Source organism: Myodes glareolus, chromosome 7, assembly GCF_982192425.1.
Source record: "Myodes glareolus chromosome 7, mMyoGla1.1, whole genome shotgun sequence".
NCBI classification, from domain to species: domain Eukaryota; kingdom Metazoa; phylum Chordata; class Mammalia; order Rodentia; family Cricetidae; genus Myodes; species Myodes glareolus.
Window position 1 is genome coordinate 3583396 of NC_142032.1, and position 22276 is coordinate 3605671.

The following is a 22276-nucleotide window of genomic DNA, read 5'->3' on the forward strand; positions in this document are numbered from 1 at the left end:
GGAAGGCAGATGGCACAGTCATGGATCGATCTGATGGTCCTTGCCTGGCTCGCTGGATAAATTGATGTGAAGGTATAGTCACTGCATCTAGACTTTTAGGGGCTTCAAGGCTCGGTCCAAGTTATATCAGACAGCAGGTTCAGGGGCCAAGAAGCCATTTATTCCAGGGACTGAGGAAGACTCTTCAGACCCCTCCAGAGCCTTCTGCACACATTTAGGTCTTTAAGGAAGAATGAACACCCTTTCTGATGTTTCACTGGGTGTGTAGGGTGCGCTGCCTATCAATTAAGGAAGTCTGTTCAATTTGCATGGCCTGTGTTCATTTGCAAATGATAAGGCAGAGAGATGGAGACGCATTACTCCCTTCTCAGAGGGTCATTAACTTTTTTCTTAAAAGCCCTTCCAGAAAGACCACTGTGGCTTTAAGGAGTTAATGCAAGTACAGTCAGGGCTTGCCTTTCGTGGGATTACATTTCTACCACTGTTGTTCATCCTCCCTCAGGACTGGTGTTAAGCACGAATGTGTATTCACACTAATAACACCTCTGGTAGATGCTATCAGATCTGAGACTGGATTGGATTTTTTTTTATTTTAAATTTTATTATTAAAAGTTTTCAAATAAAAAAATCACACACAAATTAACCATACTCAGAGGTGAGGAGGAATTTTGATCAAAATTTGAATATATCACCCCTCCCAGGTTTTCTGGGGAACAACTACCCTAATGAAATAGGCTCTAGAAAAAATTTTATGTGGGAAAAGGAGATTCCCATGGCGTTGATCCACATTTCCTCCCCTTGATGATAAGAAGACATTTTCCCAAACCACTACTTAACTTCCTATATTGCTCTATGGGTCCCCTTGGCTGCCATTTTATGTGGCAGAATTGGATAGTACTGCTTGCTAAGAGGAAAATTAGTATTCTCTTTCTGGTTAGACCGACCTTCACCACAGTAAAACAAACACCAAACGTCAGGTCCTCTGCATGAGGGATTCCGAGACCTTTGCTGTGACCCCAGCTCAGCTACAAACGTGTCTCCTCCTACGCAAGGCTCCATAGTTTTCTTTCGTCTAACTCTGGCCTGGAAATAGGCAACCTCTAGGGCCATTTCTCAATCTCAAAATGACAGTTCTCTGCCACCAGGATCACCCATCCACCCTTGTTTAATGCAGAGGAAGCCCTAGTTACCAGTGGCACTGGGAGGGGCTGCTGTGGGTGCGAGAACAGGTTAGACAAGCCTGTGCGGGTTGAGACTCACTGGTGGGACGAGTGGCCTCACATGAAGACAGCAGACCCCACTCCGTCTCCACTGTCAGACACCTGGATTCTGACTTCCCAGGCTCCACGACTTCATGATGTGTGGTTGCTGTCCAGGCCAGTTTGTTTATTGTGGAAGCCTCACTGCCAGCAGGCGTCATTCTTTCTTTAGATTCTTTCAGATGCAAAAATGGTTTTAGAGAGACTATAGTGTCACTGTTCATAAGATGTCCGAAGGGAAGGAGATTTACTCTAAGTTTAATCGACAGTCACAAAACTTGCATCTTACTGTTTTGATTTTACTTCAAAAGCAGCTTTCTTGTTGTGAATGAATTTCGATCCCCTGCCCTAGCTTTGTAATTATTGGTTGAGAATTACTACCATCTCCCATTCGCTCCTTGACTAAAATAATAATTTACCAATCAGTTACAGAACTACCAGAACGGGGTGGTGGGAGGGAGCAAGGACAGAGAAGGGAAGGGTGTGGGCTTCTGTCAGTGTGAGGCGTCCTGTCCCTTCAGCCTGTGGACGTCCAAGTCCAGTTGTGGGGTTAGCCCAGACTGAGGGCTTATGTCAGTGTGAGGTGCCCTGTCCCTTCAGCCTGCGGACATCCGAGTCCAGTTGTGGGGTTAGCCCAGACTGAGGCACGTTTCACCAATCATGCTCACTAGGCATCCGGGTCTCACTGGGATTTCTCTTTGCTTCCTTAACACACAAATCAATCTCTCTCCCCTAACTATGGCACAAAGAAAATTTAGAATCTCAGATGGGAGGGGCATGGTTGCACTGCTGCAGAGTGACATTGGTCACAGAGAGGAAGCTTGCTCTGTGGTCAAAAGCAGGTAGCTAATCCCTTTATCCAAAACCCCAGCTGACCCCACTGAGATGCAGAAAAACATCATTGTATGTGAGTCCGTCTGATTTTAAATTCTGGCTCTGCAGTTATTACTGTGTGACTGTAGACCAGTGCCTGAACCTCCATGAGTTCACTGTCTGCACAGGTTATGGAAATGTGGTACTCTATAACTTCTGGGGTACACTAACATAAAAGTGTTCAGAGCACAGCATGGATCCTGGACAATAATATTCTGGGCAATGATGGTCCCAACAGTGAGGCCTGACTCTGAGCATCTGCCAGGTTCCCTCCCCTGAGGATAACTGGTACATGGACCTTCACTCCATGACATTCAAATGTAGTTTTTATTCACCAAGTATGAAACTCAGTAGTGTGATCTCAAATTCAAATCTAATAGTTTTTTCTAAATATCATCGAAGGAAGAAATCAAAATTAAAATCATAAAATAGAGCATTTTATGACAGGCCTCACGCATGGTGTGCTGGAAATACAGAATCTGCCTTGGTGTTCTGTGTCAGCCTTCACTAATATTCTGATTTTATTGAATCTTAAATCTAAACAATGAATTTTTAACAGATATATTCCATCAAAAGTACAGTTCTCAGCTTAATTTTAGTTCTCAAGATATGTAGCTTCAATGCTTCATGAATCAATAAAGCATAAAGCCTAATCTACTAAGATTATGGGCTTACATTTGTATAGCATATATCTTTTGGTGAGAAGTTCTACATTTTACGACTAATCAATTTTACTCACCAATCAAATGTTTATCAAGGGGAGCCTGTTGGCAGCTTCTACCCGGGAACCAGGAAAGGGAAGCCCATGGGGACTGACAGGTCAGAAAGGAGGACGGGAAGGAGGAGCTGGAGTGACCGAGCTCTCACACCATGGGACTACAAAGGGATCTCGGAACAGAAGAGACATGTGAAGCTGAAGAGAGTACGGACTTTCGTGTATAAGGGAAAATGGTAAACACAATAAAATGTTTGCACATACTCAGAACTGTAGGGAAGTAACCCGCACCGGGCCAGGTGTAGTGGCACATGCAGGTAACTGCAGCATGTGCAGGGCAGATGCTGAGGGATGGCCAGTTTGAAACCATCTCAGGATACACAGTGAGGCATTGTGTCAAAAAATAAAAAAATAAAAAGGGAACAACCAACTAAGCAAGCAGGTATAGAATTACAGTGGCCACAACAAGGGACTCTACTTAGTCATCTTCTGTACACAATAGGTGAAGAAACAGGCCTAAGAGTCAAAGCGATTGTGTGAGGGCCCCGTCACTCATGCTGCTGTGTACATTGGTGGTGTAGGAGGGTCTTCTTTCTATGTGTTGTTTTCATTGGTTAAATAAAGAGACTGCCTTGACCTTTTGATAGGACAGCAGTTTAGATAGGCGGAGTAGACAGAACAGAAGGCTGGGAGAAAGAAAGCAGAGTCAGGCTGATGCCATGGCTCTCCTCTCTGAGATGGACACTGGTTAGACTCATCCCAGTAAGCCACAGTCAAGTGGCGATACAGATTATTAGAAATGTGTTGAATCAATATGTGAGAGTTAGCAATAAGAGGCTACAACTAATGGGCCAGGCAGTGTTCAAATGAATATAGTTTCTGTGTAATTATTTCAGGTAAAGCTAGCCAGAAGCCGGGTGGCAGGAAGTGGCCCACCATTTTTTTAACAACACATGGGTCAAACAAGGGACTGTAGGTGCAAGGTAGAGAGGCTGCTGAGCAGTGACAGGGAGGGTTGCCCACCCTGGGCTACATCTCTGGGGATCTGCGAGGGGGCATGATGCTAACAGTGGTACTTTCCCTTGGCGGAAACCCAGGCTGTGGAAAAGGCATGGTGGATCAAGACTGGAAAAGCAAGGTCTGTTCTGTCTGCTGTGGGGGTCAGATTCTGGGACTACTGTATCCAAAAGAGAGTAGAGGAAGGGAGAGAGAGAGAGAGAGAGAGAGAGAGGAGACCAAGCAAGGAGAAGGAGAAGAATGGAGGTAGTAAGGAATGGGCCTACAGGAGGCAGGGTGACTTTGACTTTTACATCTAAACAACTGGAGAGCCAATAAGAGACTGATCTTCAGTCCGTGAGAGGTGACGGCTGCAGGACCAGGAGACAAGCACACATCCTAACCAGATGCAGAGGACCCCAGAGACTTGCTAAGACTGGACCCAGGAGAACAGAAAGCCTTCTTGTCCACAAGGGCCAGAGGAGTTTAGGAACCATGGCTTCTCCCTACATTCTAAGGAGGTACCTGAGATGGGTCAAGGGGTAGAACACCAGGGGATGCAAATGGTTCCAGAAGCCGAGGAGGTGGTGGGGAGTATTTAACAGTCTGACACTACGAGAGCTGTGGTGGACTGTGGGTAGAGTAAGGGCATCGGAACGGGCATCATTTCCTCATGCTACAGCCATTACTCCATGATCACTCTACAAACAGCAGGCTTAGCAATCAGACATCTCTGTAATTCCCACCTCCACACCTTTTGCTCATTGCACTTTGCACATTTTTAAATTATGGGTTTATTTGCATGATGATTTGTGTCATGTTTACATCTGCAGAGGTTGCAGCCTGCCCAAGCACACGGCAGATAGTTCTAAACACTCTGCAGTGAGCAGAAAAAGCAAGTGGATTCACAACAGCCAGAGCTCTGCAGAGGCGAAAACCATTCCTGCAGCGGGGTTTGGGCCATCGGAATATCAGACATTCTTGGAGACAGTGTAGTATTTATTAACAACAACAATTTTAGACATTCGCTCTTATTTAATTGCCTTCCTGGGTTCTCTGCTGCATTCTGTCATTGATTGAGCCACACTTTTTCTTTGTGCAGACTCAGATGCTGGCTACGAGCAATACTGCATTTGAGGATAAAAGCAACTAACCTGTTGGGTTTTTATAATGCATTTTATTTAGCAGTCCTAGTTCTTACTTCTGCCCCCTCTCCTACAGCGTGCTAAGATGATCAACAGAAGCATCTCCACAGGCGTGAAGAAATAGTGGCAGAAGTACAAAGGGGGAGTTTGCTAGGACAAACACCCGACAGACTTCTAGAAAGGGGAATCTGAGAGGACAGGGTGTGTCGCCGAGATCCAGCATCTGTGAATCTGTCTCTAAAGCATACCTGACTCCAGAGATGCTCGTTCACATTATTGTGAATTATGCATATTCACAATAACAGGAAACAGAAACAACCTAAATGTCCTTCAGCTGATGGACAGACAATGAAAATGTGGCACATATATGCTATGAAATACCATTCAGCTGGGAAGAAAAGTAAACTCATGAAACATACAGGTAAACGGATGGAACTAGAGAACACTGTACTGAGGGAGGTAACCCAGACCCAGAGAGGCAAACGCCTCATGTTTGCGGTTCCTAGATCCAAAACTTTAGATGTGACTATATAATCTGGAGTACCACAGAGACCAGGAAAATAAAAAGGGACCATGACCATGGGGTGAGGGTGGGGCTCTAGAAAGGGGCAGGACATGGGTGACGTGAAGGGGAACAGGCAGAGGGAGAGCTTTAGCTGGGAGTAGTGGGTAGGTGGGGGACAACAACATGGAGGAAGCTTTAGAAAGCCAGCGAAATTGCATTATTACATGTACTGACAAAATTAAATATTATACACATACATATTTGAATGAAATTATGATACTTGAGATGATGCTACTTCTTCAAGAGCTATAGGCTATATTTAAAATTTGCCCAAGGACCAGGCACGAGAAGACTTTCAAGTTGTTAAAGGGGTCCAAGAAGCCTTCAAGACCACACAGGCTACTGCCGTTGCCCTCGGTTGCCTTCCAGGAGTAAGGCTCCATTGCTGAAGGCACCATGCGCTTTGGATACAGTACTTGCAGTCGCTGAGCGGGATCTGACCCAGGAGCCTCTCCCGGAAGACTCGCTCTCACAGTACCACAGATGCGCTGCAAGCTGGCGAGGGAGAAAAGCAGCAGTGTTCCTCAGCTGTGATGCTGGTCACAGTGACCAGCAAGGCAGGACGCCCCAGAGGCACGATAGTCACGCTTACATCTCGAGAGAGACCAACAGCTGTTCAAATGGACTTACAGCCCTCTCAGTAGGAGGGGCTGCACCTCTGGCTCTGTAGCCCTAACTAACTAGAGGAGAGCTGACTAGCACCACCTCCCAAAACAGTAGAATACCGTATTTCCACAGAGAACAGTAGCTCCCACCCTTATCAAGAAGACACCTTTCTTTTGCAGCAGACTAGGACTGTCACAGAATCTCTAAGAGGTCAAAATTTAGAGAACCTACCATGGGTGCCAAGCTCCAATGCAAACATCTGCATCCCCTGTGCCTAAAGCTGAGGGGACATCGTGGAAGGGAGAACAGAGGGACAAAGGAGCCAGAGCTCCAGACACCTGTTCTCTAAGGACAGAGACAATGCTGCACCCACAGACTTTCAACATTATGGTTGCCTACACAAGACCGGGACAATGACAGCACCAGCAGACATGCCACCATGGAGGGAGAAATCTCACAAGGCAGCTAATGATTGCTGAGGGAGAGAATCAGTCTTTTTCAGGGATGAACCCCCCAACTGGTCCAATCCCAAGTGGTCAGCCCTAAACACATAGACATAAAAACAACACTAAATGGACTCAGCTGGTTTTATACACACACACACACACACACACACACACACACGCACACACACACACACACCGCACACCACACCACACCACCTACTCTGAGTGTAAAAGTAATAAATTTTAAAAGAGAGGCCATGAATTTAAGAGGGATCAGGCTAGGGGGCACAGGATGATGTGGAAGGAAGAGAAGGAGGGAAATTATGTAAAGGCAGTACTCATGTTAAATTCTCAAAAAAGAGACTCCAAATACACATACACAGAGAGAGAGAGAGAGAGAGAGAAATTTAAAAGTGACACTGTGCTAGCTAGGTTTTTTTTTTCATCAACTTGCTACAAGCTAAAATTCTACCTCCATCATTTTACTTTAAGCAAGCCTATGGGGTATTTGCTTGAATAGCAACTGATGTGGGAGCACCAAGCCCACTGTGGGTGGTGCCATCTCTGGGCCCCTAGTCCTGCACAGTACAAGAAAGCAGACAGGGGAACCTGCCAGTAAGCAGCATCCTCCATGGTCTCTGCTTCAGTTCCTGCTCCAGGTTTCAGCCTCGACTTCCCTCAGTGATGGAGTGTGAGCTGAAATAATCCCTGTCCTCTCCAAGTTGCTTTGCCTCACAGTAACAGAGACGCTGACTCGGACAGAAGTAATTCAACTTTTGTCACTGGCAAGAGGTACATGGGCAAATAAAGAGTCCTAGTTGGTCATGGGGAACCGGAAGAACATGCTACATGACCAAATGGACAGTTCGTAGTAGAGCTGTCCAGCCCGTCTATAGTGGGCATGTGAATCTGCAGAATATTGCCCAGTCACATGTAAATGACACAGCTAACAAGTGGCAGAGTCAGGATTGGGAGCTCTGATGTCATAGTTGTCATGCTGGATTCCTCTCCTGCACCTGGACATTCCTGTTTCAGAACACACAGAACCATGCCTGTCCCAGCATGAAGGGCATGACAGCACATGTTTACATTTGATCCAATTTTTGTGGTGAAATCACCAGCAAAGACCAATGAACCCGGCTTGATCTCTTAAGCCCATGGATTCGCACAGACCCTCCACGACCTTCTGGACTAGATTTAAGTTTGTCTGTTTCTTTGTTTTTTCAGGACTCAGGGCTACATTTAGAAGCCCCTCATGGCTGAGGAGCAGAAAACTCTGGGTTTGAATTCTGGCTCTAAATTCATTTGTTGGCTGAATTGAGTCTGGTCAAGTCATTTAATCTCAAAGGGGATTCAGGTAAGAAGCAGAGTCACGGCAGCTTCACAAAGGGACTGCAAACAGTAAGCATGCTTGTGTACATGTGTGTGCTCGTGGTGTGTATGTGTACATACGTTGTGTGGGCGTGCATGAGCATGGGTGTGCAAGCATGTGTGTGTATCTAATACAGTGGCTGGCCCAGATAGTTAGTTCTCTCTTCTTCTAACTTAAAGGTCTCTTTGTCATTGTTTTAACAGGAAATACATCAATGATATTGGCTAGAATATCATTGTAAACTTCATGCAATACTTGTAGATTATTGTAAAAAAGTCTCATCAGCTTGCCCCGATGTCTAAACTGAAAGTGAGACATCACAGTCTCAGACATCCTAGCAGTATCTGCCTTATTAACATCAGAAATCCCTCACAGGCTGAGGACGCTGCTGTCCTAGCCTGGCAACCTATGTTCACGCCTGGGACCACATAAAGGAAGAAGGAAAGAAGAAACCCCAGGGCTGTCATTTTACCTCACTCATGTACTGTGCTGCATGTTTGTTCCGCTACCACATATACACGGCGATAACAAAATCTTTAAAAGAAATCATCCATGAGACTGGGTGGTACAAAAACTTTGATTTTTAGCTGAAACACACTGCTCCATTCCAGCTGTGGACATTTGGGGTCCTGGGATTTCTAACCCAGTGAGGAACATTAATCTGCCTCTCATTAGGAAGAATTCATAAACTGTGGGATCCAGAGTCTTCCATCAGAGAGTCAGTGGTCATTATCTTATTCAATTTGTGCTTCTCAAGAGGTCTACTTACTTTGTCCACATTCACCCCAATGTGGCTCTAAAATGCTGGGGACAGGACTGCCTGAGTGGTCTGAGACAAGCATGGTTTAGTGTCACACAGCAGAGAGGCTTAACGTGTGCTGTTTTCATGAGAATACAGGTTCTGTAGCAACCGTGAGACAAGGAGAGAGAGTGGCTGCGTGGTGAACACATGACCACAGTACTGATCAGTAATCTCAGAGCTTGGTGTGCTTGGCAGGCATGCTCACAGGAAACACACGTGATGCAGCATGTTTGCTGCATGAGCCAGGTACCTGATTAGTCTAACTCTACTGACACCCAAAACAAACAAACACAAAGCCATTTAACACCTTATGTTTAACTTCTGAGCCACCTAAGGGAGAATTACTCATGAGTACTTATGTACATTATATAAAAACAACACACAGAGACATACATATAAGAGACATACATAAACATACACACAGTCAAACACAGACATAAACACAGACACAGAAACAGACACCATACAGAGACACACACACACATTCACACACTAACAAACCTGGCAGATTAGGAAGAAGTCTAAAGAGGGGGTGTCAAGAAAGAGTACGGAATCTATGTGCGGAGAGCAGGCAAAAGGGAATCGGACAGGGGTGGGGTGGAAAGAAAACCCTGTGGAGGGCAAATGAGAACAAAGTTTAATGACATCATATTTGTATAGAAATGTCCCAATGGAACCCATCACTTTGTAAGTTTAACAAAAAGTGAACAGATAATACCAAGAAAATGATTAGTGCCTGAGTAATCCAGAGGTCAAATGTGCAGCTTTTCTTTGGATCTCGGACTAGATGAAGGCCAGAGGCAGTTCACATTTTCAAGACAGATGCAAAAAAAAAAAAAAAAAAGCACCGCTACCCATTAAATATTATGGAAATCAAGGCAAGCACATTTAAGTCCCATAAGATCACCAGCTGCCCCTGCAGGATAGGGCTGCTAGAGGGGGCTTCTAGACACACATCGGCAAATGCATCGCCAGGTGCTAAATGCAATTTTGAGAAAGAATCTGGACAGAACCAAAGAAGATTCAGTGGTGTGTGTGTGTGTGTGTGTGTGTGTGTGTGCGTGTGTATGACTGCTTTCATGGAGAGGGTCTGTGACGGTCTGACTGGTATGTTGAATGGGCAAGAACAGGTCCAGGAAGGGTGACTGTCCTGAGGGCACCTAGACTCTACATTCCAGCACAGTCACGAGACTGTTATTCTACTCTAGCCAAATCAATGATCCAGCAAAGTTGAATTTTATAATGGACATAATGGATGAATGTGTTCTAGCACATTTTGATCCCCCACTGACACTTTTCCTTCTCTTGCTTCATCCTGTCAATCAGCCAAAACCCTATCCACCCATGGCATATCATTTATTTCAAAGGAGGCCATCAGTAGATAGCACTGTCCCTTAAAGGATAGAATCAAGGAATATCCTTATTCCTCTAATACCTGGGAAAATTTATTCGGTATTTTTTTTCTTAAAAAAACAAGAAGTGATAAGATTGTCTTGAGTAATGCAGACACACACCACACCCTTCCCTTTCCAGGCTCTGGAGAAAGTATGTGTACTATTTCAATGTCTCATCTCTCTACCGAGAGCAGCCCTATGGACATCGCCACTGTCAATTCAAATGCTCCAGCTCACAAAGATGTGGGCTGCTAATGATAAAGAAGCAGGCTCTTTGCTACAGGTGGGATGCTAACTGCAATATTTTCCCTTTGCTCGCTACCCCTGCCTTCCCCACTCCAACTATTCCTTGAGCATAGAAACACAGTGTTTCCCACACCTAACACCTCTCCCTTGGGGTGCTGATTCACCTGCTTCACAGCCTTGCCGTGGGGATCAAATGGGAAAAACAGGGGGAGCACCGTGTGAATAACAGCGCAAAAGCAGCGTCATCGCAAGGAACCACGGTGCCTCCTGTGAGAACACGCGGCCACAGCAATGGTCCACACAGCTACTGAGAGGACTCCAAAGGTTGAAGGGACGGACGGGGTATTGGCAGCTGCCTGGACTTTCTCCCCATCAGTGAGTCATCTTGTCAAGGCTCGAGAGCAGCCTTGGTCTATGTCACCTTGGCTCGTTTTCATTACTGAGGTATTTGTTTTGGAATTCATTCCAGCTCTAAAACAATGCTTCCATTAGCTGGGCACAGCCCTATAAATATCCATCTCATCCGACCAGTGTCAAAGCGTTCCGCCTTCCACTTGTTGTGCACCCAGGCAGAGCTGAAAAACAAATCCACCCACCTGGTGTTGGAGAAGGTGCAGACAGGATCTCTCTCTCTCTCTCTCTCTCTCTCTCTCTCTCTCTCTCTCTCTCTCTTTCTCTGTCTTGAATAAACATTTACTGTTGAACTTGGGAGAGAAATTCTGGCAGTAAGACTACCTCAAGAGTGCTGTAATGAGGGGGTCGAAGGCTGTCGGGAACTGTTCACACGGGGTAGTTTTGCAGCACGGATACTTAGACGTTAAAAGGTGTAAGGTGGTATAGCTTCCACTTTGGGGATACACACAAACCACATCAAGGTCAAAGTTAGGCGGGGAGTGAGCAAAGATAAGGTAAGTAGGAAGGTAAGCATTCCATTGCAGCGTGAGAGATGCCAGGACCCTGGTGTTTGTTTAATGTATAAGGGAACTGAGGAGAAAGATCTGGAATCTCCCTTTCTCAGAACCATTCATTCCCTGAAGAGCTGACCAGAAAAGACAATCAGAATATAAACAAAGTAATTTGGGTCGATGGACTATCACATGTAAACAGAGAGGCGAGTGTGCATGTGATCCGACTACTGATTACATTCACATCCAGTGTGTTTGCGGGATGGACGGCATCCCAGCTAGGAGGAAACCACAAGACCATACTTACAATCATCTCCAAAGCCAAAACATACTTTTCGGTGACTCAGAAGAGGACCCAGTGCGCTCATCTGCAGGAAAGAGAGCGACTAGCCGATCAGCCCGCTTGTCTGGGCTGGGGGACAACAGATCCCACTCACACGGAGGTGTCTGCAACAAGCTGTGGCCTCCCGATGCCACCGAGTGCCTAAACACACAGTCCCCTGGGTGGGCTCCATACCACAGACGCAAAGTGTTCACCGTAGCTACAATCTGGCTCCCTATAGCCATACATACTGGGAAAAAGAAGGGGGCCCAGAGCATCAAGAACTTGTTCACTTGCTAGCGAGTGTCCTTACAGCAACTGGATTACGCCACACTGCACAAATACACATGCATCAACAGATGTTTACACAGGAAACACTGGGGAATGTCAAAGCACAGAACGTATGTATTCATGTGACAGTTTATGCGCTAATAAGATTTCATTACCACGTTCTGAATCAGAAACTGGGAAGTGGCCTGACAGTGTCTTTAGCGCAGCTGTTTCTTCTTCTCAATCAAGTTTGCTTAACTCGGGTTAGCTCGTGTGTCATACCTGACTGCCCAGGGGGTGGGGCGCCCGACGATCCTCTCGGCAGACAGAGAAACACTGTCAGGACAGCGGCTCTGTTCCCAGCACAGGGTTCAATGGCTATAGGCTTAGGTGTGCCCTGGAAAAGAAAAGACACGGTAAGTTTGCACAGGTGACCCGGCATGGCTGATTTCCGCTGCATTTCCTCTGTCCCTCAGTCAGTGAGCACTACTAGGCGTTGGGTGATATCCTAAGGCTGGAACAGTGTGGATGTGAGCTGAGCCCTCACGTGACGACGTGAGCATATTTCACTACGATAGACCAGCTGGTATATCACAAAGCTAAGCATCTTTGGTTTTTCCTCTCATCAGTGATGTGCCACATAACCTGATTTATCTAATTAAGTGATCACAATTCCAAATATCCCATTGGTACAGCTACTTTTTAAAAGTTACTTCCATGTATGCTTGTTTAATACACCAAACAGAAGCGACATTACTGCTAAGGTCAAGCGAAGTGCCATCGCTTCGTGAAGTCTACACTATGGGCATGGTACCATCAAACAACATAACGTCATCACATCAGCCCCCCTGCTCTATGGCAGGTATCCAGACTCAGCCACCTCGTCAGGCCAGGTCTATGGCCACTGCCCTATGTGATCTTCTCTGCCCCCACCTGACCTGGTGACCACATCTCTGCCCTTTGTCTCTGTGTATGACTGAGGAGAACCCATATAAAAGTGAGAGCTCCCTGTGTAAAGTGGCTTGCCTTTTACATTACCTTAATGAAACACACATGTAATAACTGTCCAGCAATAACACACTTGTATAAACAACAGGGCAGAAATATGGTAAGTATGCTAAAACTGATAATGACGACATTACAGTAATGTCTTACTATGAATTAGATGCTTCACAGCCTTGCATATATTATCTGGGTTAAGTCTTATATGATTCCTACAAGAAGAGAATATTGAAGAGGGTTCTTGTGTAGATTTTATTTCCTCCAAATTAGTAGGAAGCTATAAAGATTCAGAAAGTAAGGGAGACTTACAAGTTTCAGGAAGCTCCTGAAACAGACTATTTTCACAAGACTCTCCCCAAGGACACAAGTAGTGTGGGTGCTGGGGGGGGACCCTGGCCAGCTGACCCCCCTGCACGCTTATGAGTAATCTAATAACTCATTGGTCCTCTAAACTAGATGGGTGGAAATGTTGGGGGCGCTGTTGTTGGTTTCCTGTCTGGGGTGTTAAGATGTTTGCTCCCACCTCCCAGGAAGTCAAGGAGCAACTATAAACTCTATAACTTGGAAGAAGTAGAGGCCTGGCGTGTATCTCAGGTAGCTACCTCTGGAGTCTGCGTTCTTAAGAGTGGCCTATGACCCATTTACAGACAAACAGGCTCTCCATATACACACACTACTACACAGACACATGCCTGCACACTCACCCCTTTCCTACTTACACACAATATATACATATTTTGAGTTTAAAAATAAATAATGAGACTTTTGAGACATAAAGGTTTTCATCTTGGCCTAGGAATCTCAGATTGGACTACATTATTTGAAGAATCACAGGTGGGAGACGGCAGGATGTCAAAGAGGCATTTCTGCAAAGGCAAAATTAATTAGAAGAAAGAAATAACAAAAATACCTTTAATTATTAGAACAAATGATTTATTCAGATTTTTTTTCTACTTAAAATATTTGAACTTTTGAAGAAATATAGACATATGTAGTCATTCACCTAGAATATTCTAGAATATTGCCATTTCCAGAAAGCTTAATGAGACATTAAAGATAAAATATGTTCCCTTTTATGTAAAACTTAGACTGAGTTCCCGGTTACAACGGTTTTATGTGGTTATAAAGTATTTCTCCTTTTATAGCTACATAAATCTCTTGTTTAAAATTTTTGTCCTATAGATATATTTTGGAAGTTTTCAATATAAAGGTGGAAGTGGTCAGAATGGGAAGCAGAGGGCATTAAATGTTTCAGATAATGCGAGCGGCCATGCTGTTTGACTTCCACCAAGTTACAAGATCTACAGGCTGATACTTTAAAAGTTTACATTTAATTTAACAGATTAAGTTTTGAAAATGTTAAGTTAGAATTAGCATAAATACATAGATATTACCCAGTGATGTAAATATTTAGAGAATAGGCTTGTCATATGGCGACACTAACATAGAAGACACCGTGAATTCCCAACCATATTTCTAGGCAACTGAAATGTATTTTAATTTAATAGATGCAAAATATATGTAAAGGTCAATTTTCTAAAATACACCAAGAGAATGTAAAATGAATTCCAGGTTTAAATGACAGTAACTTATTAGAAATATTAAAATCTCATTCGCTGTAGATAAGAAAAACTGATGTTAGGTAGGAACCGAAAATGCTATCTTTGTTACTTTGTTTTCTAACTCTGAGTGGAACAACCAACACATTTGGTTTATCCAAAGCCATTTAAAAATTTGAATACAGAAACTAGAACAGCAGAATTTGAATGAGACTAAAGATTTTTGAGAATTAGTTTGGTTTGGGGTGGGAATTAGGAAATGAGTGGTTTGGGAGTTCATCAGTCGGTCTTGTGGCCAGGCTACCTTCCCACTTTCTAACCCCACAGGAAAGACAGTAAATATCAAAACCATCAACTCAAGGAAAAATTAGCAAACTGTAAATCTAACTGCAAGTGTCTGGTGGACCAGAGCCTAATCACCTAACTCTAAACTTCAGAGACCCTGCAATAGGGAGGAGTAAGGGCGCAGGGAGCCCGACCGTGGAATGGGAATTATGTGAGCAGACCTAGTCCAGAACATTCCAGACTAATTCTCTCACTCTCGGTTCTGCTGGGATCATGTAAAAAGCACTTTTAAAAACCTCTTTGTGCTGGTAAGCTATGTAAAAGGAGATTATAATTCTATTTTAAAACCAAATTGGCTTACAACTCTGTCTATATTTAGCTCTAATAATTTTCATAGAAGGATATTAGCAAAACATGAATTATTCATTATGTTTAAAATATTAGTTACTAGCCAGTTCTTTGACACTTCTGGAAGGAATTCACATAATTAAAAATTATTGTGAAAGAATTTGTGACAAATATCAGTTTAAATGTGGGCTTTTAAACGTTAAAAAAGGAGAGAAACACTAAATAACATTTGAGTTTTACAAAAGGAAGTGGCAACATGCTACACATGATAATATTCTGGATACCCTAAGGTTTGTCAGTTGTATGTGAAAAACCGTGAATCACAATCCCTTCCCAATGACATAACATGCTCACAGAGCCTTGTAATTTATCGTGGGTCCTCCACGTCAGTCCTGGGAGTAGATAAGGCTCAGGTCTGTTACCTGCAGCACTCGGCAGCTGGGATTTAGTTCAAGGCATTTTCCTGTTTGCTGCCGAAAGCCCATCTGAGAACACACCAACCATGGTGAGGTAACGAGCAGCCCTAGTTTCAGAGGCACCCGACACGCAACACCCACACGGAACTGTGAGGTTTGCTGGAGGTTTTTCAAACTACAGAACTTATTTTCACATCGCCATTATGATGGGTCATAAGTGTTATAGTAAAGCCTCCCCAGTCTTATTTAGTTATTAAAAACAATTTACCAGAGAAGCTTCTGGTATCACAAATAGTTTCAAGGTATATCTTAAAACACAGTATGCTCTGAAAGTGAGACTGGCATTTGAGGCAGGGATCCATCTTGAAAACTACTGTGGTGTCAGTACCTGCAGGCTTAGAACATGCCAACAGACAAAGCTAGGTAAAGATTTTGCCTGCTAGAAACCCCAGGGAGGCCATTTCTGGAAGTCCTGTATGGCATGGCGGCCCGGATTTATAGACTATCTGATGTTTTCACACCAGACTATTAAGATGGTGATCGAAGCTAGAAGTGTGTGTAATATATTTTGAAATACTTGCCAACCAACAGAGGATGTCTGTGGGTCAGAAAGAACCCGGATGCTGCCACGTGCGGTCTGTAGCACAGGATGGTATCCGCGGGCATTCGGTCACAACGCAGTCCATCTGTAAACCGGGTTTACCTCCGTCGACAGGAGGGCTATTGTTCAGCTCCTGCTATTAGTTCCAGAATGGCTCATCTTAGTCCACCATCTTTCCGTGGTCCAGAACTTCGTCCCTACAGTGGTTACTTTCATGATCGACATCCCTCAAAGCCACATCAAGCGTCCCCTAACCATGATGCTGTCCCCGGTCTGAGGTACCCGCTACTTCCTTTCCAGTACTTTCCCTGCTACTGACCTCTGGTTAGGACGATGGTGGTTTTTCTATCCCACTTGATCCAGCTCTTGAAGAACAAATCCTTCCTCTTTCTCTCCCTCTGTGTCTCTATCTTTGTCTTTCTTCCGTCTTTCCATCTTTCATTTTATCCTGCCATGGGCCTGTGGAGCAAACCATGGCCCTGAACCTGCAATATTAATTGTTTACCACTGAGCTGAATCCAAGTTTTAGATTTTTTTTGTTTGTTTTTGTTTGTTTGTTTGTTTTTTGACAGTGTCTTGCTGTGAAGTAGAGGCTGGCCTGGAAGCCATGGTCTTTCTGTTTGAGAGTCCCCAGGGCTGGGGGTCACGGATGTTTACCACCACACATCCCAGGGCTGGGGGTCATGGATGTGTACCACCACACACCCCAGGGCTGGGGTCATGGATGTGTACCACCACACACCCCAGGGCTGGGGGTCACGGATGTGTACCACCACACACCCCAGGGCTGGGGGTCACGAATGTGTACCACCACACACACCAGGGCTGGGGGTCACGGATGTGTACCACCACACATGAAACTCCTAAATGAGCTTCTTATTCTTCACTGAGCTCCTGGAGTTACTCTTCCCTTCGAAATGCCCAAGCAGCACGCTGACTTGGGGAGAGTGTCTCTCAATCTTTTGTTACAGGTAGTGAAGTACATGCTGGTGTCCATGAGGTCCCGGGAAGGCCAGGCCTGTGTGGGTCTTCGCCTTGTCTATCATCTATTGCGGTGGATACCATATGAGTAAAAGAGGGAAGGTATGAGCAAGCAAGCTTGTCACGGGGGTAGCAATCAGCCAACAGCACGACACGACAGTATCCAATGAACGGCTCTAGAGGGACAATAAAGAAACAACCACAAACAAGTGCTGGGAACTAGGAGAGAGTGCCATTTCCTACTCCATAGATGAAGAAGCAAATTCAGAGAGGTCAGCTGATACTGCCACGTGGCACGGGCAGTCAGGGGCAGATCAGATTTGAACATATAAGCTCTCAACTGAAATTCTAGCCACAATATTGCCAGGCTGCTCTACGTTCTAAATATACGATTTTATTAAGAGTACATTTTTTCAAAATTCAAGGTTTCTCTTATTCTATCAGTTGGCTATGAGGAGCAGAAACCAGCAGAGGATTTATGTGTGTGTATATCTTTATCTATATCTCTGTTCATTTATTTTAAAAATATCTTAATTAATCCTTTGAGAATTCCATACATTATTTTAGTTATGATTTCTTATTATTTAAAGATTTTAATGAAAGTTTTCTTCATACAATAGATTCTCTCTCTCTCTCCCCCTCTCACACACACACACAAACACACCAACACATCCACAAAAACACTCCTCTCACAAACACACACAGAAAACATACACACTCCCCCTCAAACTCACACAGAAACACACACAAATACCCCCACAAACATACTCAGAAACACCCCCCCACAAACACCTCCTCACACAATAACACCCACCCCCACACAAACAACCCTTCCACACACACATCCACGCAGTCACAAAAACACACAATGAGCATTAAGAATAAACAAATCCCAGGGTCAGCTTTGCCGTGGTCTGTGTGTTCCTAAGTCACTTTCCCTGAATGTAAAGTGAACCAGTAGGCTGAGTGACCTTTAGGGTCCCTTTCCCCTTTAATAAATTGTGACTATGATGTATATGATTTATGGATAAACTCTAGAATATCTGACATAGCAGTACCTAGTACTATGCCTAAGTATCATGAAATTTAAAATTTCCAATGCTTGCTAATGCTTTTTCCTGTTCAGGCACATTTAATGGTCGCTGTAATTTAGAGACATTCTCATATGCTATGATGAATAGATCACATGGACCTGAATGGCCACCATCGCATGCCAAGCCAAAAAAGCAATTAGAAAATTGAATCAAGGAATAAAGGATTAATGTGGATATGTTATAGCTGTCAGCAGTAATGAGTGTTTTGACAGGGAGAGAATAGTCTGACAGTATTCACAAATACCAATCTGATCTATGAGTGAATTATTAGAAAAGCAAACAACTGAACATTAATCAACCTTGGATTTCACGTTAGCAGTGTTTAATGCAGACCTATCTATAAATATGAACGGTTTGGTATTTGCAGCTTAATGATTGCTTAGATTGATAGAAAATTTAGTTTTTAGTCACATTAATAAAACTGAATGAATTTACTGAGCCTTGAATTAAGTCAGTGCAGTAGCTAGATTCATAGCTAATCAAATATGTTGGATTCCATAAGATCAGCAAGTCCCAGGGTTCCAGATGCTAAGATCAGATTCTCAGATTTCACTGTCAGTCTTGAAAAAAGAGTGAGGCTGGAAACCACATTCTTTACTGATTGACTTTTCCCTCTATATGAAATGATAAATGAAAAAAATTACTTTGGCTGGCTTTATATAGTAGGAGAATTCACAGTAACAAAACAAACAGAGCTGATGGAACACCCTCAGAAACAAGGCCAAAGCATTCTAGAGGTCAGTTCAGAGGGAGTAAAGAACTGTCTGAGGGAACAGGTAAAAGAATAAAAAACAACCCCAAATTCACAGAACGGGTTGGAGGCGCCGAAGGACCTGACTGTCACTGAGTTTCACACCACACTAAGTATTTTCCTTTGTGAAAACATCTCCCTGTGTCTCTGTTCTTATTAGAGATACGCACACCCTTAAAGCCACTCATGCATGCTGAGGTTCAAATCTATAGTATTCTATGTTGCTTGCTTGAATGTTGCTTTTTCCTACACGTCAGGGAGTGGGGGTGAGGAGGCTCAGTTGTGAAAGCAGACACGTTACTGCCAGTTCTTCCAAGGAGTTTAGGTGCCAGAAAGAAAATGAGGCAGGGCCATCTCGAGCTTTGTCTGAATTGGTTAATGACTATGAATGCTGGTAGGAAGCAGTTTTGAACAGGTCGTCTTTAAAAAATTGATTCTGGGTAGCATTTTTCAAACACTTGACGTGGATTATCTATGAAAGAATTGCCATAAGTAGAATTTTAATAATCCATAGTCTTCTTAGGATCTCTGCACAAAAGCAATTTAACCACCATGCTTCATGTGTGAATCTGAAAATGGAGACCATCTATTTTGGCCGTAAAAATGGTTCTAAATGAGAACCCAGTGTGCGAGCCACACCAGTCACTGTCCCACCCTGCTCAGGCTCAGGGCTGGGCCTTCGCTGTGCTGTCCTGCTGCCTAGACTAGAAGCCAGTGCCGTCCATTTCTAGAGGCCCCAGTTCAACCCTTTCTACCTTCAGGGAACTAGTAGGCCATCCTGGGCTACTCCGGGACCTTCGCACTCTATCTCAGTGGAGTAGTTTACTTTTCCTCAGAGACCAATGGAGTCATGCTGGGGCTGAGAGGAAAAAGGAGGAGCCAGTGTCTGGGCTCTGGCTGTTCTCTGATCAAAGTGTGAGCTTGGTCAGACCACTTCTCTTGTCTCAGACGTCTGGTGGGTAAGATGAAGTTGAAGGAGGCTTACGCACAGTGCTTTGACGAGGAGTAGAGGAACTGATGTAGCTATCCACAGACGCAGAGAATCAGCTAGCCCGAAAAGAGCACCCAGCCAGCTCTCTGCTCCATCAACTCAAAAGGAAGCTTTCTGAAGCCAAAGTGACAGTTTAGGAATTTGTTAAAGGCTTCAATGAGTTAATTAAGAAGTTCAGCGCTAGAATTCTGCCCTGAGAAGACACACACCCGACGCCAACAAATCAGACCTGCTGCGGACGGGTCCCGTGTATCCACAGCAGGTTCCACTCTGATCAGGGCTCCTATCTGTGGGCCTCATGTGCTGCACAGACCAGACTATTGCACTGAAGGCCAAGGCGGTGTTTGATGTACACAATGAGCAGGTGGTCATGAATGCATGCAGGTTTACATGCTTACTTCTCTCTTTTCAAAACTGTACGCAAGGCAAATATCTGCATCTTGTGGGAAGATACGAGGAGAACCTCAGTATGGAGCAGATTAATCAACAGCAACAGGAAGTTAAACTAAGTCATGCTGTGGTTTTTCAGATTGGTCTATTCAAAGCATATTGTGTCATGAATGCAAAATGTCACCTTAGGAACACAGCTGCCAGGATGATTCTATTTAAAAGATAAAGAGGAGGTACTGGAGTAGTGTTGGATGGGGTGCGGCCAGCACCCTTCACAGCTGACTGTAGCTAGGCTACAGTATCAGGGGAATGTGCTGTTCATATGCAAGGAGCCTTGAATGCAGGAGTGGAGGCAGCATAGAAGGATGACCAAGAGACAGCCAGAAAAGCAAGGAAGTGTGGAGGTTTCTGGAAGGGGAAAATTTGAACAGAGGGGTGCAATGCAGATGGCTTGTCTAAGAAATTGCTAGAAGTCCCAGGGATGCATACTAGGAATTGTCCTGTAGAGAGAGAGAAGAGGCCAGAGAAGAATACTTTTCTTGACTGCCAGATGGTGGTGGCACACATTTTTAATTCCAGCACTCATGAGGCAGAAGCAGGTGGATCTCTGTGAATTCGAGACCAGGCTGGTCTACAAAGTGAGTTCTAGGACAGGCTCCAAAGCTACAGAGAAACCCTGTCTTGAAAAATCAAAGAGAGAAGAAGCCAGACTACTTCAAGAAATCCAGGCCCCTTATCAGTTCCCTCCAACTCTTCTTGGCCAGGGCTGGGGTAATGACTGTCTGTTGGGGGAGAGATGAGACACTGGAATGGGGCCTGGTCAGTGTATCAAGATGTACAGACCTTCCGAAAGTGATATTGCAAACCCTCTCAGGAATCACTGAGCCCCAATGAAATCTGTTAGGCTTAGTATACATTAAATGAAAACATTTACTTCTGAAACTTCCACTCTAAGAGTAAATCAAGAAGCACTGTGAAAACTTAGGTGTCAGCAGAAAGAATCAAAGTGCAGATTTGGCAATATTCTTAATGAGGAATCAAATGTTAATAGATCCAGCATAATAAATGACTTTCTGCTATGATTATTACAGCAATCACAACCTATTATAAGTAAGAAGAACATGGTCAAAATTCTGAGTGAAAGAGCTTATTTAACTTGTACAGAAATGCGCATCAGCATGTCAGAGTAAAGCTCGCCTGGACAGAGAGAGCAAGCCTTTCTGGATGAAGGTTTCCCTAGAAACTCGAACATTAGCCCTTCAAAGACCACAGTCGCACTATTTGGAGCATTTAAGAAGGAGTGTAAAATCAACAACTATTCCTTTGCTTCTCATCTAGACCGTAAAAAAAAATAAATAGAATTTAATACTTGATACCCACGGTTAGCTTTACAGAGAGCAGTTTTCACTGCGCGCTGCAAGAACAGAGAAGCACAAGAGTGACCCTGCCTCCCCTGTGTCCCTCCACCCCGCCCAGGAGCCACCACCATCCTACTTGTTACTTATGTGTTCTTTACATAAAGGCAAGTGAGCACTGTGCGGCTGCCAGTGAGGAACACCGATGATTTTCCACAGGACACAACGGCGATGCACAGACTGAAACCCTTTTCTCAAGGACTCCATTCTCCACGCTCACCTCTCCCGATGCTATGGATATGGCTATTCCCACCAACATCATTCCAAGTGCTGCCTAGCTTCAACATTCCCAAGCACACAGACCATGATTTGTAACAATCCCCTGCCCTTGAGATCTTAGAGCAGATTAGAGTTTTCGATTTCAAGACCTGAATAACAGAATTTGGAAACATTCATACTATAACGTCTAGAAGATTTCATTGGATGCAAATGACTTTTTGCATATGAATCAAACTTAGGTTTAAATTGGACGTGATCTTGGGCATATTATTTAACTTTTCTGTGCCTCAAGTTTTTCATACAGAAAA

The 22276-nt window shown here is 44.2% G+C and overlaps 1 protein-coding gene across 1 annotated transcript in view; it reads right to left on the reverse strand.

The window, feature by feature from the left end:
* The window catches only part of Atrnl1 (attractin like 1), a 542404-nt gene that overhangs the window by 82071 nt on the left and 438057 nt on the right, over window positions 1-22276 (reverse strand). Inside the window, exon 28 of the mRNA XM_048424018.3 lies at window positions 12199-12313. Within this exon, the coding sequence (XP_048279975.3) occupies window positions 12199-12313 (115 nt within the window). The remainder of the gene's footprint in view (window positions 1-12198; window positions 12314-22276) is intronic.